Source organism: Poeciliopsis prolifica, unplaced genomic scaffold (genome assembly GCF_027474105.1).
Source record: "Poeciliopsis prolifica strain line A6 unplaced genomic scaffold, Auburn_PproV2 SCAFFOLD007, whole genome shotgun sequence".
In the NCBI taxonomy this organism is placed as follows: domain Eukaryota; kingdom Metazoa; phylum Chordata; class Actinopteri; order Cyprinodontiformes; family Poeciliidae; genus Poeciliopsis; species Poeciliopsis prolifica.
Window position 1 is genome coordinate 10825151 of NW_026562382.1, and position 26573 is coordinate 10851723.

At 37.6% G+C, this 26573-nt stretch overlaps 2 protein-coding genes across 3 annotated transcripts; one reads left to right on the forward strand and one right to left on the reverse strand.

Moving 5' to 3' along the window:
* Positions 1–887: 887 nt before the first annotated feature.
* Positions 888–9847, forward strand: hnrnpa3 (heterogeneous nuclear ribonucleoprotein A3). 2 transcript variants are annotated; one of them, XM_055031877.1, is made up of 11 exons: positions 888–1046; positions 3037–3159; positions 3264–3410; positions 3499–3709; positions 3807–3896; positions 4002–4073; positions 4221–4265; positions 5411–5548; positions 5627–5743; positions 5842–5910; positions 8849–9847. In XM_055031877.1, exons 1-10 carry the CDS (start codon positions 1041–1043, stop codon positions 5892–5894), a joined length of 1002 nt encoding a protein of 333 aa, XP_054887852.1. In that variant the 5' UTR covers positions 888–1040; the 3' UTR covers positions 5895–5910; positions 8849–9847. The 2 variants fall into 2 exon arrangements, with proteins under 2 accessions (XP_054887852.1, XP_054887851.1); XM_055031876.1 differs by lacking the exon at positions 8849–9847 and adding an exon at positions 6013–6664 and having other exon boundaries at positions 895–1046.
* Positions 9848–12924: 3077 nt separating this feature from the next.
* nfe2l2a (nfe2 like bZIP transcription factor 2a) lies at positions 12925–21723 on the reverse strand. The gene is made up of 5 exons (XM_055032195.1): positions 21498–21723; positions 16953–17219; positions 16595–16687; positions 16338–16511; positions 12925–14612 (listed from the first exon to the last, which is right to left on the reverse strand). Exons 1-5 carry the CDS (start codon positions 21534–21536, stop codon positions 13329–13331), a joined length of 1857 nt encoding a protein of 618 aa, XP_054888170.1. The 5' UTR covers positions 21537–21723; the 3' UTR covers positions 12925–13328.
* Positions 21724–26573: the final 4850 nt, after the last annotated feature.

The window sequence follows — 26573 nt, forward strand, 5'->3', positions numbered from 1 at the left end:
CAAACTTTTCATACTTGTAGCGTCTGATAGCTGCTCAAGTAGATAACTAGCTTATTCAGAGAACAGATTAGAAGTGTGCTTTATTGCCCCATGAGAAATTCAGGTGTACCAGCAGCAAGTTATCAATACATAGAAGTCCACATATTAAAACTAAAGTAAAAGATATAAAAAAAGACAGCATAGTAAGGGAAAGCTTACAACACAGAAAAATTACTCTGTAAAGTTATTAAAAATATAATGTTCTGTTTCAAAGAAATGTGCGTGTGAAATTGAGTACTGTCATTTAAGAAAAATGTACCATATATGCATGTATACTTGTGCAATAAAAAATATTGTATGTATAGTCAGTAATTAACAATTAAAAAGCTGTGTAAATGACAATACAGATATTTGAAAAAATATCATCCCTGCTGTATACAATACCATTTATCACTTTTCCTCTTCCTGTTCACACAATAATAGTGGAAGACACTTTTGACAAACTTTTTTTAAACCAAAGGAAAACATTAAATTCAAATTTCAATTAGAGTATAATAAAGACACAAAAAACATTTGTAAAATTATATTCATCCATTTATTTTATATGGATGAATATTATGTATCTTGTGAATACAGTTTTATTTTTACATTAAAAATATAACATTAGCAATAATCCTAAAATTAATTTTAGTTTCTAAATATCTGTTCAGGAAAAACAAATAAAAACGTGGTTATTTCATCTTTGGACACCACCACTGTTGACACGAGACACACTCAAGGTGTTTTTCATTCTTAGCCAGAAGGTGGCGACAATTCTTATTTTTAAAGGACAACACAAAATAGCAATGACAAGGCTACCAGTTTTAGTTGAACTTCGGTTTTAGTTGAACTGATGTCAAATAGTAATACGTATAACAATTTGAGCAACTTCCTCAATGCATAAGCCAGTCGTTGTCGACTATATTTAAGGTTTTTGTTGTAGAACTTTTAGAGAAGTAGCGCAAGCTGACGTAAGAAGGTCACGTGATACATTTAACGTCTCCGCCCTGCATATCTGCAAAATGGAGGTAAGGTGCTGTTAACCATTAAAAATAAACACATACATGCAGAAATATTCAAAGCCACTGTTTCTGGTATGTTCAACAAACATGTAAGATTTAAGTAAAGGCTGCATGCCTCTACTCGCCATTTTACTCCTTCTCGGTACCTCACTATGCCTAGTAACGCTATTATTAGCCAGCGCTAATGCTAAGCTAACTGCTTCATAATTACTACAGCTAGCAGTGTACCTAAAAATAATGGTTATTTCCTCACTTTAATGCTTAAAACCGACTAAAATATGTATCTGTCTATATATGTGTATCTGTTATATGTTAATGTTCTAACTCACATGTCTCCTGAATGCAGCAAAGGGATGTTAGCTACTGCTCTTACCGTGCTATTCTTGTCGCAGCAGCCATTTTGACATAAAATACGATGTAAAGACAGGTGACACTTCCCAAGCTAATTAAGATTCTTTAACGTGATATCTGAGTATTACTCCATAGTGAGTGACAAGTAGCTGAATCCTTTTAGTTTTAGTTACCTGATTAAAATTTGAAGGACAGTTTTTCATTATAAGATTATTCTTGTCAGTAGTCGAAAACAAGTATTGTTGGCAGTTCCTGCAACATATTTGTTGAAATTTAGATTGATATACGTGTGTCCGCATTTGCTTGTCCCTCGTAGTGATTAAAAAAATCACCAACAACAGTGGGGTCCTTAGATATTATACATATTTATATAGATAGACCATTTGTAGTGAAACAAAATGTGTAAAGAAAACATGATCACATTTAAAAATGCTTTCAGTTTTTCTACATAAGATTTGTGATATTAATGAAACATTTTTGAGAATGTGTCAGTATTACTCAAGTGTTTAGTTTATACTAAATGTACAAATGTAATTCAGATTTTATTTCCTGTGCTATTTTTTATTAGAGTTTTTATTGAAACAGATCATATCATAGAAAGTAGACTTAATTTGAAACTGTATACCTATAATTATCAAAAACATTAAATCTAAAAAATGTGTCATGGCAATTTTTTGGCCATTTTCGTAATCCTAGAATCCTAGAAAAAAAAAAGCGGTGTCTGTTTAGTAGGTAAATGCACCTTCAGCAGATCAGGCATGCTTTTGTAAAAAAATATATAATTTGTTGCTAATTTCAATCCATGGTAAGTAAAAATGGATTTTAGAGGGAATATTATTACCAGGTTGTATAATTGCTACATACACATTTTTTTGTAAAAGTAAAAGTTTTATTGGTGTCATTATGGTTTATTACTCTTCTTACAAATAAGAAGAGTTATCATTTGTTTAAATGTAAAGACACTTTGGTCAGTCTGCCTGATGTGTGTCTGGTTGCCACATTTCAAACATGAGCTTCTTAAAGGGTTAACATCAACATAGACTGTATGATAACAACCTCACGCAGACATTGATATTTTCAGTAGTGCAGCAACTTTACACTGCATTTAAGACATCATAAATTTCACTGTTTACTCTTGTGATAAAGTATCTTGCAGAGGGTCAGCAAGATACTTTATCACAAGCTGGATGCCTTTTTACCCTTCCAGACAAACAAAGAGCAGTGTGGCTATTTCAAAATATTCTGATGCCATCTCATCACATCAGTGTTTCTAGAGCAAAACGTTTTTAAAGTGAAAGTAAAATGAAATTCCACCCTGTAATTTGATAGCACATGTGATGCACTATTTGCTGCATGTGAACATCGTAAGATTCAGCAACTGCAGGAAAACAAAATGGTTGTGTGTCGACCTGGAAAACAACAGGCTTGTTTTTTTGCGTGTTTATCAGTCTATGTAATTATAATAATATTCCTACTTTCACTTATAATGTGAATATTTTTGTTTTAAGGGAAGGCGTAATTATTTCATAATTTGTTAATGTCTGTGCTCTTGCATTTTATGAAACTAAAAGTGTCATGTTTTTCAACAACTGTCTACACTTGTGTGACATTTTGCTGCAGTTCTTCTTGTGTTTTGCTTTGAAAGGACCGTGAGGCAAAAGAACCAGAACAGCTCCGAAAGCTGTTTATCGGAGGTCTGAGCTTCGAAACCACAGAGGAGAGTTTACGGGCCCATTTTGAGCAATGGGGATCTCTCACAGACTGTGTGGTTGGTAGATTTATCATAGTCTATGAAAGAATTTTCCAGATAGTAATAACACAAGCAGTTCACTTGCACACAATTGAATCTGTCTATTTTTATATTATATTTAGGTGATGAGGGATCCTAACAGTAAACGATCCAGAGGGTTTGGTTTTGTAACTTACTCCTCTGTAACTGAAGTTGACGAGGCCATGAAAGCGAGGCCTCATAAAGTCGACGGGCGAGTTGTTGAACCCAAGAGGGCTGTGTCCAGAGAGGTAAAAATCTACACCTCAAACCAGAAATCAGATGCTGCAGCTGTGTTGGTGTGGTTGGAGTTTGTGCTCACTCCATGTTCTCTTAAAGGACTCTAACAAACCTGGAGCACATCTGACAGTGAAGAAGATCTTTGTTGGTGGTATCAAAGAGGACACAGAGGAGCACCACATTCGGGAATATTTTGAGAAATACGGAAAAATTGACTGCATCGACATCATGGAGGAGCGATCCACAGGAAAGAAGAGAGGATTCTGCTTTGTGTCATTTGACGACCATGACACTGTGGACAAAATTGTCGGTACGCACTTGTTTTAGTTAGAAAATAATTTTTTTGTAAAACAAAAAAAAAACATCAGTTTAGGATTATATGTTTTGTTTTTCCATTTTTCTTACAGCCCAGAAATTTCACACAATAAACTTTCACAATTGTGAGGTCAGGAAAGCGCTATCTAAACAGGAAATGAATGCTATATCCAGTAACCGAGGTTAGTTCGTTCTGAGATAAAAATGTAAAACTGCAGCTATGTATACCTGAATTGTAGATGGCAAGTCAGTTGTGTAATGAATCTTTCTAAAATGTCACCTGTCAGGAAGGAGCGGAGGATCAGGAAACTTCATGGGCAGAGGCGGAAATTTTGGAGGTGGCGGTAACTTCGGTCGAGGTTTGTATACATCAGATATTATGTTGTTGACTTTAATAATGATTTGGAAAGAACCTACTTTTGTTTCGAGAAGGTCCGATACGTGAAGAATTTAACCTGGTGCTATTTTAAATGCACTGCTTGACAACTTTTTGCTTTTTTTTCTAGATGGCTATGGAGGACGCGGTGGTTATAATGATGATTTTGACAATGGTATGAAACTTAACTTCAGCTTCATTTTGAGAGTTTCATTTAGTACCATTACTGCCACCATTGTTTCTGTGCAAAATGCTTGAAGTGCAGCTTAGAATGTTTGGAAATGAAGTGCTGTGTAATTAATATCAGTAGTAGCTCTCCTATCTGTATCACATCATGCAGTGAGGTTTTAGAAAAGTAATTCAATCTCCAGGGCGTTGTAAAACTGAAACCATTTATAACTTGTATCAGTGCCCTTGATCAGCTGCATATAAAAAACCTCGCATATAAGAATGTGGAATATTATGGTATAAAACGTTTTACTTCACAGACATTTGAAGTAAAAGGGAGTCAGTTGTGTTGAGCTCCTGCTCAGACCGCTCTCTTAGTGGGAGAGACCTGAGCACGGTACATCATGTTCCTATTAACCCATTTATTAAATATGTCATCCAAACAATAAACTTCATTGCTGAAGCTGGAGAAAAGCTCTTTTTATAAATTTTGTTCATGTAAATTTTAATCGGAACTAAAGAAAGAACATTTTATCAACAAGTCATAAAAACAGCATGTTAGTATGTGGTGTCTGCAAATAACTCTGTAGTGTGAAATTATTTTTTTGTTGAGGAACATAATGGTTCAATCTAAAAAACTGGAACCCTTAATACAGACTGTAACAGCTTAGGGTCACAAATATTTGAGTCCATAATGTACCATTTCTTTTCTTCAAAGGGTTTATATATCAACAGTTGCCCTGGATATTTTTACTTAATCTAGAAACAGAATTAGACCTACATGCATAAAGATTAGGTCTCCCTGATGTGTAATAACTGCTAATGCAGGGTTATATTGCAGGGTTGTTCTATCCTGTATCCAACATGACCATAATTTGAGTTGTTTTAAAAAGTTAAAACCAGAGATGGTAAGTAACTTCATTAGTACCCATAGGTGGACTGGTCTTGTAAAAAGAGATCAGTTTCTGTTTAAAATGGAAGTAAAGACAACTAAAATGTTCTACAAGCTAAAACCACAAGCCTATGACAGTTAGAGGAACTATTATTGCCTACACCTTCACAGAAATAAGAACTAATCCTTTATTATTTGTAAACCTTATTCTGCAATATCCAAAATCTCTATTTCGAATTGGTCATTCTTTACATTTCCAGGTCCAGGAGGAAATTATGGCGGTGGACCTGGTTATGGAGGTGGCCGAGGGGGTTATGGAGGTGGCGGTCCAGGGTACGGAAACCAGGGTGGTGGATTTGGTGGCAGCGGTGATGGAGGTTATGGAGGAAATCGGGGAGGTAAAAATTGTATTCTCTCAAAAACAAATGTGCCACTTGTACTTTGGCTTATTACTTCAAATTTGAATTATTTTTCAGGATATGGAGGGGGTGGAAATTACAACGACTTTGGAAATTATGGTGGACAGCAGTCAAACTATGGGCCAATGAAGGGAAATAACTTTGGTGGCAGAAACTCTGGTGGACCATATGGTGGTAAGTTCTACCTTTAAAAGTCTGCATAATCCAGACTTTTAAGCACATATTTGGATTAACAACAACCTCATTTTATGGTGATAACTCCTTAATTCCAGGTGGCTACAGCTCCGGAGGCAGTGGCGGAGGCTACGGCTCACGGCGGTATTGAACGCAGCATGTTTTCGGTAAGCGGCGATAAGTCTCACTCCAGCCTCGTAGCACAGTACAGAGTGAGCCTCATGAAAGTGCAGATTAACTATTTGTTCTATCCTGTATCCATTCAACAGGCTTCAGTTCTTAGCAGGAGAGGCGAGGAGGTGAGCAAAGGAATTGTCAGGAAAGCTGCAGGTTACTTTGAGGCAGTCATCTGAAAGCATTAGAGGAACACAGAAGTCAGACTTAACTGCAGCTAAGTCGGAGAAGTTAAAGGAAGAAGGACTGTAAGAACAAGACATGAGTTCAGATGATGCCCTTCCCTAATTGTGCTAGATGTTTCCCTGCTAAGAAAGTTTTCCCTTTTTTCTGCGTCTAAAGTGTGTGTGTATTGTGCCTATGATATTGGGGATAAAAAGCAAAAAAAAATTTTAAACTTCAGTCCTACTTTTTTTTTTTACTTTAATTTTTTTATGGCTTGGTTTTCTGCCGGCCAATTATTTGTCTTTAAGTTGTTTTTTGTTACATCAGCCCGTTAGATCAGCTAGAATTACTTCTTTCTGAAGTTATTATGATTTATTGATTGCAAGTGTCAAGTGTATTTTAATTTTTGTATGTAAAGCACAGTATGTAAATCCTTCGTAGTAGCAGTGTACAAGTATAAAGAGCCTAGATTAGAACCAAGAGAATCCCTTACTCTTTATGTGCCCAGGAAACCAGAATCTAGATTGTTCACATATTTTCATTAGATGAAAAAAGACTAAATAAAATTGTGTAGTAAAGTAACATGAGGTTCGGTGCATTATTGGTTCAGCAAAGATTTAAATAAGCCACAGATTATTGTTTTTCCATGTCAATGAAATGTTGGTGTAGCCTGTTCAAATTAACTGTGGAGGTTTTATAAGTAGTTTTTTCTTTTCTATTTTGTCCCGTTACAACTACAAACTTGCATGTATTTTGTTTAGATTCTGTATTATACACCAACACAAAGTAATTCATAAGTGTGAAGGGTAAGAAAAAATATTTATGGTTTTTGGGAAGTTTACATACCAAAAAAACAATTTTAAAATTGTGGCATCCATTTGTATTGAACCCCATTTACTCTCAGATACTTGAATAAAAAAAATCAAGTTCAAGCCGTTGCCTTTACTAATTAGGTGACTTCAGAAGTCACCTAATTAGTACTTAGTACACTTAGTATGAATCCAGATGTTCTTTGATTGACTCATGTCCGTAAGAAAATATTTGTGAAAAAGCATTATGAGGGCCAAGGAGCATAACAGACACCTCTGGGAGAAAGTTAGAAAACAACCCAAACTGCTTCTGGAGAAGAACTGTTAAAATCTTTATATCAAATTAGCAAACTGGCTAATTTGAAATTAGGTGGCAATTCATCTGAACTGTTATGGATTAATGAGACCCATGGCTACACTACAGGAGCTGCAGCGATCCATAGCCCAGGTGGGATATCTGTCAACCAGACAATTATTAGGCTACATTCACACTGTAGATAAAAGTTACCCAAATACAACTTTGACATCCTGAATAATTATTGAATAATAATTAGTTCTTTCTTCTATAAATCATTACAAACTACAAATTTCACAATAAGGTAGAGAGCTGGAAGATCAGATTTAAACAGACAAAACAGGTTTGGCAGGCAACACTTATCACGATGTTGACAGTTATTGTGCAACGTTTTCAGATTGTTATTGGTAGATTCACGTTGACGTGTATTATCCATCTTTTAGAATGCAGGTCACCTGAGGACTGTTTGCACTGAGATCTGATTGCAGCCTGTTTAGAACAACCACTCGCCAAGCGCTGTTGTTAAAAATAAGCCGTCGGAAGTCTCATTTGTAGTTTGCCTTTAGCTATTCATCAGCTAGTGAAAACATAAATGCAGATAAGACATTTTGCTTACATTCAAAACGTTTTGTGGTGTTTCACCATAAAACGTGGTGGCAGCATTATTCTGCTTTTGAGAGGAAGGAGGGCTACAAAAGGCTTGACGCTGGTTGACCTTGTAGCAAGACGTTAACCCTTGAACATACAGGTGGAGAGAGAATGGAACAACTTACCTTAAAGCAGATTCACATCCTAAAATGACCAAAGTCCAGACCTTAAGTCAATTGAAAAAGTGTCGCAAGACATGAAAAATGATGTTCACAGATGCGTCCCATGCAGTCGTAATCAGCTTGAGCTTGATTTGAAGCTGGTGGATATACTGCAAAAGACCTGCTGCTGTAATGTCAGTAAAATATTCTGCAATCTAAAGACTCAGGGAGGATAAATACAAATGTACTTCACTTTTCAGAGTTTTAATTGTCAACTTCACCATTATGAGTAACTTTGTGTTGGCCTGTCAACAATCTAAAATATTTACTCTAGAATTTGTTGTTGTAATGAGACAAAAAGTTCAAGGGGTATCTCTTCGGGTGACTGTGGTGTGTATGTTTCCATACAGTGTGTATTTATTTCTTAATGTGTATAGGGTTAATGTAAAGGGAGGTTCTGACTCTAGAATAAACAGCTCATACGAATGACAGTGTTTGGAGGGGAAGTAGGACTGAAAGCTACAACCTCCTGCAGTTGGTGTGGAAGGATTGCAGATGACTGTCAGACAGAACACCTTCACATCCCCCAGCACAGTGGACCAGTCAGCAATTTGAGAGAGAAGGGAGAAGGCAGCACGGAGCACAACACCCACGGAAGAAGCTTGCAGTGTCGTTCCTGGTAGTGAGCATCTATCTCGTTTCCAAGGCTAGCTAAGCTCCTCAGCAGATGGTGCTAGCGAAGAAAGACTTAGGTCCTGGACACACTGGAGATCCTGTTGAGTGAGATACAGAAGTTTAACCTCCAAATGCTAGATGTCAGACATTAACAAGAAAAGGGAAGCGAGTGTTTCACAGAAAAAACTGATTCGAGAAGAAGGAGCAGGTAAGAGTAACCACTTTGCTTGATTTACAGATGTGGAAATGGGCATTCTCTTCTTGCTGAAAAAGCTGTAAAGGCCTGATAACAAGGGAGGTTCTGGATGGGTAAGACATTTTTTGACATTATCAAAGGTTTTCCAATGTTATTGATGAGTACTACTTGTTCTGACTAATCTTATATAAAAATGTGTCTAAGAGTATTGCCCAGTTTTTAACTTTATTCACCAATTCTTGATGTTTTATTGCACTGCGATTGTCAGAGATCCTAATAGCGATGAAACATAATTTGTTGGCCAAAAAATTCATGTATGCTCAGTCTTTGTCTGTTTGGTCTAATTAAAAAAGCATGTTTTAGTTGAAGTTTTAAACAACAAAAGCACCCCGGTAAGGAACAATTTTACAACATAAAAATTAGTTAAAGGATCGAAAGGTCTACAGAAGTGCGTAGAAAAGCAATGGACAGCATCAACCTTATCACAATGTGATATATAAGGGAACAACACTATATTTTGTGATATTGGCCAACCCTACTTGGGTATAAATGGCAACAGTTTTTGTTGTATTGCTGAATAGCAATTTCGGGGCAACGTCACTTCTAGGCGTTATTATTTAAAGACGTGTTTACTTAAGTAATGTTGAATCTTGAGTTGCAGACCAAACACATTATGCATTTAAAGATTGTCAATCTATGGAACAAATTAAGTAATCAAAATTGATGCTCAGTTTCACTTAGTTGGCCAAAAGCAGCACTGACATGTTTGTATCTTGAAGTTCACAATGTTCAGTCCCTGAAAGAGCCACGAAACATCAGTATGCCATACAGGTCCAGACTGATCGTTGTTTTGATAAACCTCTACGTGCAGCTCTGAGCATGTGCTTTTATACCGTTGTCTGACTGGAACAGCCTGTTCTCTTGTTACCAACAATGTTTCCCAGCTCGGCAACAGCATGAGAGTGTTTTATCAACTGCTCTGATTTTTATGTAAACCTTTCCCCTGTTGTGTTCGTCTTAATAAAAGTTACTTTTTTTCTACTGGTGGTTGTTTTTATTTATGAATTGACACCCAGTGTGTTGTCGTAGAAGCTCCTTTATTGTGTGAGTAAAGCTTCGCGATATGTCATTCATTCATAATTCATCATCAAGTATGTGTGTGTATCTAAATAGAAATAATCTGAAGAGTTTCAGCCCAGTTTCAAAGGTCATCATAATATTAAAAGAGTACTTATGAAAGTTACAAATGATGTTCTCTTGGCCTCAGATAATGAACCTTTGTCTGTTCTGGTTTTGTTAGATCTCAGTGCTGCTTCTGAAACAGCGGACCACAACATTCTCTTAGAAAGGCTTGGACACGTTGTATTGAGGGAGCAGCACTAGTCTGGTTTAAATCTTATGTTTCTACTCATGTGAACGATGCATTTTCATATTCCAGGATTACTTATGGAGTAGCACAGGGCTGTGCACTTGGACTAATTATCTTTATTATTTATGTATGATTCCAGTAGGTGAGACAGTATGGGATAAATTTCCACTGTTATGCTGATGATATTCAGCTATATCTTTCAATGATGAATGCAACTTGTTAGGTAGATGACATGCATCTCTTTGAGACATGAAAAACAAGATTTTTAAAAATTTTGACAAGACAGAAGTTGTCTTTGGACCAGAACCTCTGAAAAAGAAACTGCTTAGTCTACCACTTTTTCTGGATGGTAATAAATTGCCCTCCGATAATAAAGACACTTGGTGTTATTTTTTTACCTGGTTATGTTTGCTAAATCTCATATTAAACAGATTTCTTAGATGTCCTTCTTTCATCTCTGGAATATTGCCAAAATTAAAAATGTCCTGGAGTGTTACTGAAAACCTATTCCATGAATTTTATATCACAAGTCTGGACTACTGTAATTATTTAATATTAGGAAGTCCACAAAATGAGGTCAAAGAGAGTTAATATTTATCCTATTTTAGCTTCCCTTTATTGGCTCTCTATTAAATTCATAATATAATTGAAGATGAAGCCCTTAGTAGTCAAGTTCCATCATACATCATTAGGTCTTATAGTTTTATATGTTTCTAAAACCAAAATCTTTCTGAATTTTGCCCTATTCTTCCTGATGGAATTGGTGTAAATAAGTCAGAGTGTAGGCTGCTTTGTACACACACATTTTTCTGTGTTGCCCAAAAATATTATCTTATTAACATCAGAGTTTCATGGTGACATCTCCTTGTGTATACCTCTATACCAGACTGTTGGGATTGTGTTTCCAGACTCGCTAGGATCCAGTTTTACGTTCAGTTGTAAAAACAATCATTACAGCCAAACATTTTTTTTTTTTTGCTTCATTACACAATAGGGCACGTCTCTAAAATTAAGGCCTGTCCTAGACAGTGAGTGCATTTACAAACTCTAACCTGGTTTTTAAGGTTAGCTTCAGAGGTGTGGCATCTCCCTCTCTGAATGGCCTTTTAGCCGTTGCTATTACAGGACTTATTTCATCCAGGATGAAATGAGAAAAGCTTTTCTGCTTTTGCGTAGGCATTTATTCACATATTCCACACCAAAACACAGATGTACATTGCACCTCCAGGCATTTGTGAATGTCACCCAAGGATGAAGCCTCATGATCAGGGGTCATGAAAGCATTTTGAAAGTCAATCAATCAGTCATTCAATTTTATATCATGAAGTAAATTTGACTGTAGTGAGGTGAATTATCCTTATTTAACAGGACATAGAACATAAACACACAATAGATCTAATGTGATTAAAAGTGACCAGGTAATAAAAATTATAAAAACATCCTATCTGAACAAGACAAGAGAAAAAGAATAAAGACAAAAACTGTCAAAACCACGCTAAATCAAATAATGACATCAGGGACAAAACTGGGTTTATAACTTGGTTTCATATTTAGAGGTAAAATATCTGTGGAGCAGCAGGGCCTGAAATTGCAATGCAGCGGGTGAGAGACGTTTTCTAAGATGGAGGTAGATCATTTCTGTACGTTCCTGAAATATGATTCTGGGTGTAGTTGCATCTCACCCGTCCATTTTCTTCTTCGTATCGTAGCTGATGTCTCATGACCTTCCATGATGTCACACGAGAAAGTATGTGAATACATTCACAGATGAATGAAAGCATTCAGAGTACTTTAAACTCAACCATCCTAAATTAACATATCAGAAGCTCACAAACTCATGACATCGTCATCTGGATTTTCCCAAGGTATGCTAAACTTCTGAAATTTAAGAAACCAAGCTTAGAAATCTGAAAATCCTCACTAAATCAGAAAAATTGTCTGATTGAATGTCAGACAGTAAGAAGCCAGGAAATTCCATCCACCTTACTTCCTCAGTTTGATAGTCCACCATGTTCAGTCTTAGCTCTGCCTTTTTGAAAAAACAGCAGGTTGAACTATTCTCCTTATACTTTCTGGTTTCTAGAAAGATAGTTTGTTTACGACACTGTTTACAGTCAAGCCCTGTGAAGATTTATGCTTGTCATTTTTCAACTCATTTGAGCTTATCTGTTCATCTCAAAGCATTTTTGCAGGTAATACTCTTCGGTCTTACATCAAAGTGCTCTTTTCTCCAGATAAATTTATGTGCACAAGCTGGGCTTGGTGATCAAAGGTTCTCTAGTATCTGAGTGTGAATGTGTGATCAGGGGTCAGACTGATTGCATAGGCTTTCACCTTTGACTTTGCCAGCTTATTGCTCTATTGTGGAGCTGTCACGCAGGTAATCACACTGAGCATGCGCTCATCTTGTTTGTAGTTATGCTCTTTGTTGCACAACATAATGACTGGGGTGGGTATGATTTTTAGGTAGGAGCAACTGAATTAAGAGTCAGGTTACTGTTGGATAAAAGCTTGCTCTGATAAAAGAAAACAGATTGGCGCAGTTGCTCTCGTTTTTTTTTCCTGCTAAATTCATCTTACTTGCTGCTTCTTGTAAAGGTTTGGTAAAGCTTCCAAGTTCAGAACTGACTTTTACCATGTGGTGCGTTATGCAACAGTTTGTTAGACTCTCGATGCATCTGGCATCCATTTGTGTCAGCCTGTGCCCACACAGCGCAAAGTTGTGTCTAAATCATGAGAAAACAAGACGTTACACTTTTATATTTAGTTTATTTCAAAGCATAGAAGACAGGATTAAAAAAAAACTGGGCAGCAAATCAGAGGGAAGTTAAAAAAGAAATTGATTCAAACAATCATGAGCATACAGAAATATATTTATATATTTATATATACACACAGACACACAATATATATATGTATATATGTACAGGCACAGTAACATTCCTAATCTCAGAAGCAGGTAATGTTTATATTTACAAACCATTGGTGAAGGAATCTGTGAGGTTATAAGAGTATAAAAGTAAAATATCAAAAAACATTGCAACGTTCAAGAGGAGTAAGCAGAAACTACAACAGTTCTGTCAAGCTGCTAAAGTTTAAAGCTGAGTGAATACAAAGTTATTGCATAGTATCCTATAATGATGCAGTGCCAGGTTACAAGGGAGACAAGTGGTTTTCTTCACTCCTGAAAGTCTTTTTAATGCGAGGGACGAGGAAGACGGTGCCTTCCGTCGTCTGCTGCAGAGAGTAGTCCGACGAAGAGTACGAATTTCCCTTCTCGTCTCTCAGCATGCTGAAGACCTCCAGGTACAAGCTGCTCAGCTGCCGTTTCATTTCCTTCAGGCTCATCGCGTTCTTGTTCTTCTCATTCAGCAGACGATCCCGCTCCTCCTTCAGCGAGTCCAGTTCGCCCTCCAGGCCCACGATGTTCTCCATCTTGCGCTTGCGGCAGTTCTGCGCGGCCACCTTATTCTTGCCTCTGCGGCGGATGTCGCGGACGAGGGCCAGCTGGGCTTCGTTCAATTGGTGCTTAGACATGAGCTCGTTGAAGTCATCAACGGGCAGGTTGATTACCATGTCGACGGTGAAGGGGATGTTGAGGGACTTGGCTCTCTGCTCGTCTCGGGTGAGACGCACATCTGAGCGTTTTTTGGGTTTGTCTTTGGTGAAAGGAGCACCGTCATGGCCGCTGTCCTCTGCCAGGTCTGCATTGGATTGTTTGGGTTTCTTTTCGAGCTCTTGTGTTTCAAGCTCAGTCATTTCGGACACTGGTTCTGATATCATAAGGTGATCAGGTTCAAAATTCAAGGAAAACATCTCAGAATAGTCAGACTGTGCACTACCAGGGTTCTGGTCTATCTCTTCCATCTCTGAATCACTGTAACCAAAAGACCCGCTTCCGTACACAGATCTGCCTGGTGATCTTTCATTTGGACTTCCATTGGTGGAGACTCCTGAATCCGAGTCTAGATGATCTGCTGTCAGACTCTGTTTGCTTCCTTTCAACGAATCTCCAGGAGAGAGGCTGTAAAGTTCCATGTGCGTAAAGGCGACTTTGTTTGGAGAGTCACACACTCTTTCATTTTCTTCTTGGCTGTGCTGACTCCTGCACTCGTTCTGCTCAGTTGTAGGATAAAACACCCCACCAACATCTTCGCCAATGAAGTTTGTATCTAGCTGGGGGGTGTCCACTTTGATCTGTCCGAAAGCATTTGACGGAGCCACGCTGGGAATGGAGCCATCGAATGTATTCATAAACTCTGCGGGGCCAACATTCAGACTGTTTGTTTTGACATTGTTGATGCTGTTTAGGGGGTTGAAAATAGAAGCTTGGACTGGGGGATAGTTTGGGTAGCTTGGAGTCTGTGCTTCAGCATTGGCTGGGAGAGGGTATGTTGTGGTCTGCAGTGTGTCTTCCATTTGCATGTTCAGACATTGCTGGAGGAAAAAAGACAGATGAATTAAGAAAACAAACTTAAGACAGATATTAAGGTTAAATGCAAGGATTACATCTAAAAATGTACACATTTATGCAACTTTTTGTCTTGAACACACCATCCCCATAATGCTGCCATCATTACAGGTGCAGAAATATTTGGAAATTATCCAAATTATAAAATACAGCTAAATACAAGGCAATAGAGAAAATAGCTTCAGGCTGCAAAAGACTTTAGACCTAGAAAGAGTTTCCAGAGCTACAACAGTGGTTTAGATTAATGTATCTGTTAAATGGCCCACTCAAATTCCAGACCTAAATCTTATAAAAAATCTGCAACCATACATTAAAACTAATGTTTTTAGATGCTCTGAATCCAATCTGATTGTACTTGAGCTGTTTCTTGCAAAGAAAACATTATGCGACAAACGTTTCAAAACTTGAAACTGTAATTGGAGTGACAGGTGGGTTAGCATAGAAATGACTCGGAGTGGCTGAATATATATGCATCCTACACTTTCTGGAGTTTTAGTAAAATCTTTCTGTAACCATATATTATCTTTCTGTAGTAGTAGCCGAAGTCAAAGAATCCAAATATAGTAGAATGTGGTTTATGTTGGGAATGTCGCTAACTCTGAGAAATTTTCTGGGGTGTAGTTCTGCAATGCATTTCCTGATTTCTGTTTTTGTCATCACAAGAGTGTTTACAGCTTATGGTGTCTTATCAAAAGCCATTTTGGGGTAGTGAAACCTGAACCGGTTCCACTACTTCACTTGTGTCTGACAGGAAACAACTGGTGAAGTTAGTTATTACCACATGCCATCCAAATACATAGAACCATTTAAATGACAAAATGTCATAACTTCATGTGTAAAACTTTCAAGAACTATAAAAAGATATCTCCCACAGTGTAACTTTTGTCACATCAGTGTTACTAGTAGTTGAACAGATCATTGACGTTACATTGTGATGTTTCATTGAGTAAATTAGAATATATCTCCCAATGAGGCTTGCTTGTTTTATACCTGTTTTAAAAATAAACACTAAAAATAAAACACTTTTAATTTACCCCATATTATGCATTAAAAATGTGTTTTTTATTGTTCCGATGTAATAATCTTAATGCGAAATGTGTCTGAAAAGTGTTTTAATAGCTGTAATTAACAGAAATGAAGGCTTTAAAGCTTAAGTCTGTGTATAATTAATCAATATATTGTGCTTCATTTAATGAGTAATATGTGAACTTTTCAGTAATACATTACTATATTGACTGTACAGTAAAGATATTAGCTCAGTCTACTGACTGACATGTCGCAGCTGCAACAGCCAGCCTGCTGCACCCATTTGCTGATGCAAATAAGAGGTGCAGCTACTGAAAAGGTACAGTACGCAAATCTTCACCTTTCCGCCAGTGAGCAACGGCTTCACGTCTGCCGCTCCCTCTCTGGTTCTACAGCCTTAAGCTATTAAATCTGTTAAGCTACACTGCAATGTAAGCATATCTATCTCCACTTCTTAAAGGTCCCAACAATGAAACCTGAGCATGGCGGAATGAGCTGTGAACACGTGGTTTATATAACTCCCACCTTCATGCACACACAAAAAAAAGCATTTGTCCCTCTAATACCAGGCTCCAGCTACTCATGCATTCTTTCCTTGTTTTGTTCTACAACATGGGCCAGCGGTGTTGCAAACCCATGTATTATATATAGCTCATGTATTATACCTGCAGCTCAGGGAGAGACAAAAGCTCCATCCAAGCCTCCTCCAGGTCGGGAGACATGCTCTGTGGTGGAGTCGGCTGACCTGAGGACAGGGTGACTGGCAACAGAGCCGCCTGCTTTGGGGACATCATCATGGGTACTGAAACAGCAGCGACGTCCAAGCAAACCGGTGGAGTCTGTGAGATTGGAAAAATGTGCTAGAACCGACAAGTTCTGCGTAAGGCTGAAATTTTGGACTTATGTATGACTGTGTTCTTACCGGAGTTTGCTCTACGGGAAACGTCTCAGCCAGGAGCTGCAAACACTCATCAAATGACATGCTGTCACCTGTGTCCTGTGTGAAGCCGGCATTCTGTAACAGAAGTTGGCACATTAGGCTGTTAAACTCATTGTGGAACAGCATCTATCTATCTAAAGATGATTTTGCTTTCAAGCAGTTTAGATCTCCTTAGAGAAGCCTTTGGATCACATTACATCGATGCAGAACTAACAGACCTTCCTATGTGGCACTAATTATGCTAAAAGAAGAGGTTACCTAGCGACAGCCGAGGAGCAGCCTATCAGATGAGGTGGGAGTGTCACACCCCTAGAATGAGTGATGATGCTCTTTCTTGTACCTGAGTATCCTCCAGGGGTGTGATGGTCGGCTGCAGAGGGGCGCTGGGTGGCGGGCAGGGTATGTACTCTCCCGTTTCCTCATCCAGCTGCAGCTGCGCCAGCAGGGCCTTCTCCTGCTCCTGCATCAAGTGCAGCTTCTTCTCCTCCTCAAGCTCGCGCTGCTTCCGCAGCTCATGCTCTTTCTGGCGGTGGTTGATATCGAACACCTCCCGCCTGGCGCCAAGATCAATGTCCTGATTCCACAGAATGTCTATCAGGTCCATGTCCTGGGGAAACAAACACAGATCACTTCAGAGTGCTGCGAGCCTCTCCGCAGTCCTGCAGCGATACCACAGGCTGGAGTGGAACAAAACCGAGAGTCCCTGCTGTGATATACGTGGCTGCTGCTCCTGCCACACCCTGTCGCCGTGTATCAGCTCACCGACAATAGTGTTGGCACGAGTGTCAAGGGGAAGAAGCCAAATGAATAATAAATGGACTTCTCTGTTTCCACTGCTGCCACCAGACACCCTTGAAATCTGTATCTGAGCCTCATATACCCATCTAATTATACAAAGGTGTGAATCCTTTTGTTCCACAGAAAACCTGATGGTGATGCCACAAAGGTCACCGATATGTGTTCACTGGTAAAAAGGGACAAAAAAGGATGCAAAAACCCTTTTCTTCAGCAAGGTAGAAACTAAAATGATAACTATTACAGATATAATGTATGGCTGATATACATAATATATTGTAAATATAGCATTTATTATTTTGATATAGGCGTCAGCAAAAAGGGAAAAAAATAGAGATACGCTTTCATGCTTAAAATTGTTCAATATGGTCATTTACAGTTAGATTTCTGGGAACATTTTTTTGTATTTTCTATGGATTACATTTCTTAGAATGAAAACATTAAACATTAATTGGACAGAACCAAATCATCAGATCAGACCTAAAAGAAACCTGTACAACTTGCATTACTTTCTGCAGCGACAGAGCTAGCAGTCAGTTGCTTATCAGATCTGCCACTTGTAGCGTTAATCTAATGAGAATAATGGGTGGAGCTCCTTTAGTTTTCACAGCACAACTGTCTGCACTTGTCTCAATTGAAATAATTTCCAAACGGGTGAATTTGGGTTTTTTTGTAAATGGGAAAATGTGCATCAACAAGTAGAGGATTGGAGAGGCAACCTTACTTATCTAATCTTTTCATACAGCCTGAAAAAACCACGATCACTCCTGCACTTTCTCTTCATCTCATTAAAAGAACTTTAAACCCAGAGAACCATGTCATAAAATTTCACAGAGTACTTTGATTTGAAAAAAATAAGACACAAATGTTGAGTTTGACTATATTCAACTCCAAATTGAATAGTCCTTTTATTACAATTTCAAAAGAAATATGTCCTGACTGGAGTTAACAACTGCCTTTTTGCACTGCATTTCCCTTCCCCTATTTGTTGCTGCGAACTGTCAGCTGACTGAATGAAGGCTAGTATACTTTAAAATATTTTCAGTCTTGTTAAATACAGGTGTTGTTTCAGTATAAAGTACTAAAACTATTATTAATGTATGTTAGAAGTAGCATTAGTAATATTGTAAAAAGAATTGCAGCAATAAGAATAATTTTTGCTTATTTCATTTTAAATAAAACTGATTTGATCTTGTTATACATGAACCTTTAAAATATTTGTGATTCAGTGAAACATCAACCTCCTGCCATATTCACACAGACAAATCTTGTCCCTATGATTACATTCACATCAGCCCACATGAAGCTCAGCAAGACAACAACCATGAGGACAAACTGTTTCCTGTAGATTTCTCCCTACGTGGCTGGATGTTATTTGGCCATTTTTTAAACAACAGTGAGAAAGATAAATTATTCTGCATCTCTCCTTGGCTTTTTCACTAGACTTTATTTACAGAAGGAAACAGTTTCACCAAGCCTCAGGATGTTGCATAAACACCAGATAGGGGCGTGCATGGAGACCACTGAGCATGTGACTGATTTGTTCCTCTGTTTTGCTTATAAAAAACCCACTTAAGACTTGAGCTTCTCATTATTCTGTTATATGAGCAGGAAGAAGAAAACTGAATGGGAACTAAAGCAGAACAATGTCCTGAAAAGAGGGTGTTATTATTATTATTATATATATGTATTTTTTTATTTTTTTGCTTTTCACAAAGGCTTTCTTTAATCTATCAATAAAAACCAACAGACACTATATTTTTGGACACCGTTGACACACTCTTTCTGACTTTGGCCTTGCAAAATAGGAACCCTCTAACACTCTTTGCCTCAGTGTTGCATCAGAACCATGACCGCTAAACGGATTACACATTACCAAGGCTGCCTTGTATAAATCAGACTGCCGGACTGAAAGGTGAGAGCACAACCAGAAATTATGGCATCTACCAGAATTAGGAAGTCCACTGAAATGTGTCTTCCAGGTATCTGAAGGCACAGTTGTGGTTGTCGCTGTTTTTCCAAGCTTGAAAAAAAAACAGCGGGCTCTGTTCAGTTAGTCATGCCTTTCAATACATCAAACAGGTCATACAAGTTCCTGAAAAACACCCCGACCTAAAAAGCTTGCTTACACAGTGGAAACACGTCACACTTTTACGATAAATGTGGAATTATACTAGTTCACCGTGTCAAACATTTCTAACCATATATTCCTTATGTACAGCACATGAGCCAGATACAGCATTTGGTGGTAAAGGAGAAAAATACATTCTTTTGTGACATAGATTTGCAATCTGGCATCAGAATATGGAAACGACTCAAATTTCCTGATGTCTCTCCTTGATAATATGCAACTATACCAGTTTGGTAACATACCTATGTTTCCGTTTAACATAGGAAAAGAAAAAGTACTATTAAAATACTATTCACATTAATCAAGTTGTTGATTATTTTCCACGTCAAGTGTTATGTAGTAATTGCCTTTTTTAATTCATTTAGCTAAACACAAAGGCCTCCAACGCTGATGGTTTATTTCATTGTAGCTCGATGAACAATCCAACCTTAGGCCCACGGTGATGAAACTCAATGATCAGGGGCAGTTCCAGAAATATTTTAAAGAGCCAGTTACTGATGATCTCGAGGACTGAAGGCCATTATACAATTTCAGGAGTCTCACCGTGTGTAGGTGCGGGCAATGGACCTTAAAAGGTAGGTCACTAAAATTAGCTACATTTCATTTATTCAGAAATCTGGAAAAATATACCCAGTCAGCCTTTTCATGGATTATGGGTTTTATTGAAACTGTGTTGGTATTAAAGCCAGTAAGGATATTTTACATAAGCCCATTGAATGCAACTGACCATCACAAACAGAAGCTCATTTCCAACCCCAAACAGACCCATGTCTATATATTGGTTTAGAAAGTAAATAAATGTTACAAATGAGTGAAAGTAGTCTCTTTCTTCCCTAAAAAGACAAAGTATTTTTTATATATTTACCAAGATATTTTACTCAGTCTGGATCAGTCCAAGGTGGGCCAGGGCTCCTGTGGGACCTATTTAGGTTGAGTAAATGCTACCCAGCTCAGCAACACCAGTGGGGCAGGCTAGGAAGTGCTTAATTTCAAATGGGCATAAAAAAAATCATGTCAAGATGTGCAAAACATCCCACTTTTTATAAAAAGTTGTTCTGATCAAAACTTATAAAAGGTATGTAACACAGTTTCATTTATCCAACCAGATACAACATGTGGCCAGTTGACAACGCCATTATTCAGAATCCATTATTTAGCCCATTTCCTACCTATATGACTTGCCTAAAAGATCTGTGAGGTTATAAGGGAGGCCAGCAAATTTATAGGGGTGGCTTCTGCCCCCCACCACCTTTATTATCACCACTCAGCACAAGTTCCAAAACAACCTTTCATGATTTCATCAATCTAAATAAAAGTCAATTTAAAAGCAAAAATAGCTCATATACACAAGAAAAAGAAAAAAAAAACGTCTTCAACAACAGACATATGTAAATATCTATTGTTGTTTTTTTGTTTGTTTGTTTTACAAAGACCAGCTTTAAAACAGCTGAACATCAAAAAGATCATATGCTTTAAAAGGGAAAAAAAAAAAAAAAACCTTCACTGTGGTTAGAAGAAACTTGTGTGAATCAGATATGGGATCACATGCCTGAAGGGGAAGACGGGGGAGGAGGAGGGCATAATTATGAACAAACACTCGGAGTCCAGGTTGTCTATTTACCAAGCTTTACTTCATCGAAGAGGAGGATACATAGAAAGACTATATATTTAAAACCTTAATAAGACCATATATGTATTTTTTTTAAATTTCCTGTTGGGGAATAAACGTCACAGGACAATGACTAGCAGAACTGAAAGTGCAGCTTATTTTAAACTATTGTGTACGTTGACAGCTATTGGTTTTAAATATGTACATTACTACATCATAACTAAGAAATAAGCGAGCAACCATGTCTCGACTAATTAATTGAAAGAGGTTGTATAAGAAAGGAAGTTGGGAGGGAAGGTTTATCTCAAGAAGGAATCAGTTTTGGGGTTTTTTTAAATAATTTTATTTACCTTCTGAGTTGAATGCATCACCTCCATTTCCATCATCATGGAGAGTTGTCCTGTCTGTTAAAGAAAAAAAACACACGAAAAAACAAAACCTTGTGCCCGACAAATAAGCGTTAGTCCCCAAAGGCCAGGTTCAAAAATGGCGAGAGGTATAGAGCCAGTCCTGTCCGCCGGGGCCGCCGCAGCTGACTTTCGGGAAACCTTGCGTCCTCCGAAGCTTGTGAATATTACGGAACCGATGGTCCTGCCCACAGAGCGACGGCGCCGGGATCGTCCCACTCACCGCGACCTATGAGGCTGGAGAGAATGTCTCCGCGCGCATGCGCATGGAGGCGACTGGTAATTACTGTTTAACACGCTCGCTGCCAACCAGTGACATTATAAAATAAAATTGCGTCTATTGTCGACGTACTAACAGACTTTGACACAATGAACTAAATAAATGATATGTTATCTGTATCAAATAATGTTTTTTTCTAACTGACTTTTGAGGAAGCTCACAAAACAACTGGATGGTCTGTCATTTTTTACAACTCTTTCATCATGCAAGTATTATCTAGCACAATAGCCCCCCCTGCTGGTGAGTTGTTTAGAATGGAAGTAAACGCTTTGGGGCTCAAATGTCCTCTGAAAGTCATTCAGTCGCTCGAATTTTCTTTTGCAAAGTGGCACACGTGTGGCGAGTATCCAGCTCCTTTTACCTTGATCCCCCTAAAAAGAAATGCTGTGCAACGATTGCTCTCAGACGTAGAATTAGAGTCAACCTGAGTCTAATTTAAACTCCGTATAAATGCATCTGTTCTGTGAAGTCTTTAAAAGCTTTTGTTAGAGAACATTAGTGAAGAAACACCATCATGAAGACCAAAGAGCACAGCATGACACAACAGAAAATAAATCATAATCCAAGGTATCTTTGCAAACGTATTGACACAGCCTGAACTTTTTCACTAGTTGGCATTTAAAAACCACGAACATCAATGAATTGTTAAAGTCATTTATGTGTTAGATAAACAGAGGTGAGCAAGAAGTTACATTTACTCTTTCACAGATACTTGTGTAGCATTTTGGAGCAAAAATACTTATTTATCAAAGTAATTTTACTTAAATAATATTATTTTGAAGTTCTATTAACTGACAATTATGTTTGACTACTTTACCCACCTGTAATTATTTCACAGAGCAAAGAAAAGGCACATTTTAACCAAACATGCACAGACACACCTAGTTTATGGTAAAGTGATACTCCTTTTATGTTCACAAGCAGTTTTGTTCTGGTGTTATTTTGTATCTACTGGGCCTCCGGTGCAAATTGACCTTACAATAATATAGTATTTCTCCTCTTCTCTTCTCTCTGGAAGTATATTGTATTTTTGTAAATTTTTTAATACCAGAATTAAAACACTATTTATATCTATTTCATCTCATTGCATAATGTTTAAAAAGAAAAACTAGCAGTTTCTCAGAAATTGATTATTCATTTCAGTAAATAATTTTTTACTCTTCCTGAGTCATATTGAATGATTAGCTTTTACTTCAGCTTGAGGAAAGTATTTTGAAGTAACACTCGCCTTACTTGAGGACAATTTCTGCATATCCTACTCATATCTCTTTAAACAACACAAAATTGTGCTAATTATTAAGTGGATCGAAACTGATATGAGTGTTTGTGAGGCTTAACTTTCAAGTCTTGCCACGGATTCGGAATTGAATTTACATCTGGACTTTGACTTGGTCATTGTAACACATTCACAGATGATTTTATTTAAACCAAACTATTGCTCATTTCATTTTTCATTGTAAGGCAGGTCATTTCCCTCCACAAGTTTTCTTCTAGGATTGTCTTATGTAGTTCAGCATCGACAGGAAGTCGATGCTGACCAGTTTCAGTTTCTGTTGAATAAAAGCATCCACGCAGCATAACCCTGCCACTACCATACTTCACTGTGCAGATTCTATGTTCAAGGAGATGTTGTGTCCCCCACTGTGTCTAGGGGACACAGCAGGTCTCTGTGTCTCCCCTAGAGTAAGTACTTGGCAACTTCTTTCATCTTTTTGCTTGACTTGTTACTTTTGGTGAGTAGTTGTTCTGAGGATATTTTTTTTGTAACTTAAACCACTCCATAACTTTCTGACCTATCTGCTGGGTGATATTCAAAGTGGAGACATAGAGTCTCCAACAAATCTCTCAGGGCTTCAAATTATACACAGGTGCAGTGTATTGACTACTATTATTTTCTCCTTTGTTCCTTCATTTCTTCTTTCCCTCCTTATTTCCTTCCATCATTCCTTTCCGTCCCCCCTCTCTAGATTCTTTCCTTTCTTTGTTCCTTCCGTCCTAATTTATTTCCTGCTTTCTTTCCTACCTCACTTTCTCTGGAATTTGAAAAGGTATGGATTTGTTACCTTGAAAAAGTGTAGGAACCCTTTGATCTTATCTCAGTATTTGGTTATATGAACATAAAATGACTGTTCTAAAAAGCTTTAAAAGACAAAAATAAAAACACATCTTAACATAACAAAAAAAAATTACAGTGCTTATAATAATAAACACAATGGCAAATCAAAACAGGGAAAGATAGAAATCATTCAATGATCGATGCTGTTTTTTTCTAAATTTAAAAGGAAAAATTTTAATTTTTTCCTTTTAAAAATTTAAAAAAGGACAAATTTTTAATTTTTCTTTTTAAAATGTTTACAGTTTACAGTTCACTCTTGTCGGAAGGAACCCCATGTGTCCCATTTTTGTATGATAAAGCTGTTTGAGCCAGAAGAAGTTGTGCGTATAAGGTGCTTTACAATTACAACTTGACTCTCCACTAAGCAGAACTACCAGATCACTAAGCACCCAAGGAGCCTGACCAGAGGCATTTAAAAATACAAAAAAAAAAAAGCAAAGAAAAGAATGTAACAGTGACACTTTGTGAGCACAGTGTCTAATAACTGAAGTGGTAGATCATATAGCCTTCTCTATTTCATGATTGCTGCAGACTGCATGTTACACAGCAAACAAAATGAGAAAGGAAATTGCTGAACGGGTTTGCGGCATGAAATGGTAGATAGTTCCTGATCAGTTTGAATGTATGCAAGTTTGCTTTTCCAACTCTGCTCAACATCTTGACATGCTTGCTATATTAAGTGAAACTACGGCATGAACCCAAGATACTCTACTTCTGAGACATGTTTGACGACTTGCCCATTTATTTTTAGATACTAATTCTTACTGTCAAAGATTTGACCTCTTGAGGAAAAAAAATTAACTGATAGTTTTAAAGATTCAGTGCAAGACTTTCTAAACCATCATTCAATAGACTAAGTACTGAGAGATTTGTTTAACAGATTCAATGTACCTTACCATCTTTATGTAAAACTGCATCATCAGCAGACATGACACAAATGTGGAAACTCACTAATATACTATAAATGAAAACTGAGCTATGCTTTGACACCTGGGTTACTATAAAAAGCAAGCAAAATTTACTTTTAATTTGGTGCAAATTAAAGAGATCTTCACTAAAATATCTAAATCTTACTCTGCATTTAGCTGTATTGGCCTGCTTATTGTCAGAATTGAATCAATCTTTTTTTTCCCTCCAGGGTTTTTTATTTTTTATTTGTGGGCTCTAGTGTCCCTTATATAAAAGTGGGCTGACAGGAAAGGGGGCAAGGAGAGGGGAAGACATGCGGCAAATGTAATCGGGTTCGGGAATCGAATCTGCAATGGCTGCGTTGAGGACTGAAGGCCTCCAAACGTGGGCCTAAGGATGTTGACTAGACCTAGATCTATCTTAATTCTTGCATTTATGATCTTAGCTTGTGTATGCGGTTATTTGCCATGATTTCCAGCTAAATTACACATTGTTTATAGAGAATAATAATCATAATCATTGCTGCAATGGTGGTGTACTAACTTCGTTTTAACGATGTGTTTCACAGATATTTTTTCTGATTTTCTTCATACCTACAATTATAATACCACCCAAACTTGGTACTTCAAGTAAATCAATACTTTACATAAATGTCAATGCACGCTCATTTTAGATATCTTTCAGTTAGAACCTGAGAATAGAAATACGATTGTAGTTCTTCAAAAACGCAACACATTTTCTTAAGTAGATATTTAAAAAAAAACACACAAAAAAACCCTGTCATTTTTCCAAAGGTCATGTAACAGTTTTGGCTTTAAACAAGCTCTATTTAGCTGGATTCAGGACAAAGATGACATTTTGGGTTGTAAACATCAGCATCATGGCCACAATGGCCACTTTTACTCACTCTGCTTCTGCTTCTGTACTCTCCAATGCTGGATTATTTGCTGTTATGGAAACTTTTGACTTCATCTCCTCTTCATTTTTTATTTCACAGAAGCTCGCCTTGGTTTGCTGATCTGGTTCCCTGTGACACCTTCCCGAAGGGGAGAATCAGCTGAATCTACTGCTGCCAATAACCCAGTGTTCTCCTTCGTTAGATGATGCACTTGGCTCTGTCTTTTAGCGTCTAACCTTGTTTCTCTCTACGGATGTTGGTTGAATTTTTACTGCAACTAAATACATGCTTTCTTTTATTCTATAGACTTAAAAACTTGGTAAGAACTTATCTGTTTAACTGTGCTTTACCCCAAATTAAGCCAGTAAAGGAATTACTACTGCCATTGACTTTTTACTTGTCTTTAACATACAAAGTAATCCTGGATCAGCGCTTCTGCTTTCTTTTGTGTGTCTCTCTCTTCTCAAACCTCCAATCAGTGGTGGCAGATCGCCACGCACAATGAGCTAGTTTCTGTTCGAGGTTTCTTCCTGGTTAAGGAGAGTTCTTCTCTCCACTGTCGCTATATTCATACTCAGTGTGAGGGATTGCTGCAAAGTCAATGACACAATGCAGGGGATAGTTCACTGTCAGCACATGCTCGTCCAGGAGTAGTGAATGCTGTGCCTCTCACCCAATGACCACCAGAGATAGGTACCACTGTATGGACAATTGAAGGCTGAATTGAACACATATGAACTTCTCACAAAGCACTGTTAATTTCATCATCTGAAAAAGGAAAGAGCATGGCACAACTGTAAACTCTGTGAAGACATT

What these genes read in the sequence shown, in the direction of transcription:
- hnrnpa3 (XM_055031877.1), top strand. An exon ending in GATCTCTCACAGACTGTGTG is followed by an intron (nt 3,160 to 3,263) that starts GTTGGTAGATTT and finishes TATTATATTTAG; the next exon opens with GTGATGAGGGATCCTAACAG. An exon ending in TTATGGAGGAAATCGGGGAG is followed by an intron (nt 5,549 to 5,626) that starts GTAAAAATTGTA and finishes ATTATTTTTCAG; the next exon opens with GATATGGAGGGGGTGGAAAT.
- nfe2l2a (XM_055032195.1), bottom strand. Translation starts at nt 21,536, where the DNA reads ATGATGATGGAAATGGAGGTGATGCATTCAACTCAGAAG. An exon ending in TGATGCATTCAACTCAGAAG is followed by an intron (nt 17,220 to 21,497) that starts GTAAATAAAATT and finishes TTGTTTCCCCAG; the next exon opens with GACATGGACCTGATAGACAT. An exon ending in CACCCCTGGAGGATACTCAG is followed by an intron (nt 16,688 to 16,952) that starts GTACAAGAAAGA and finishes CTTCTGTTACAG; the next exon opens with AATGCCGGCTTCACACAGGA.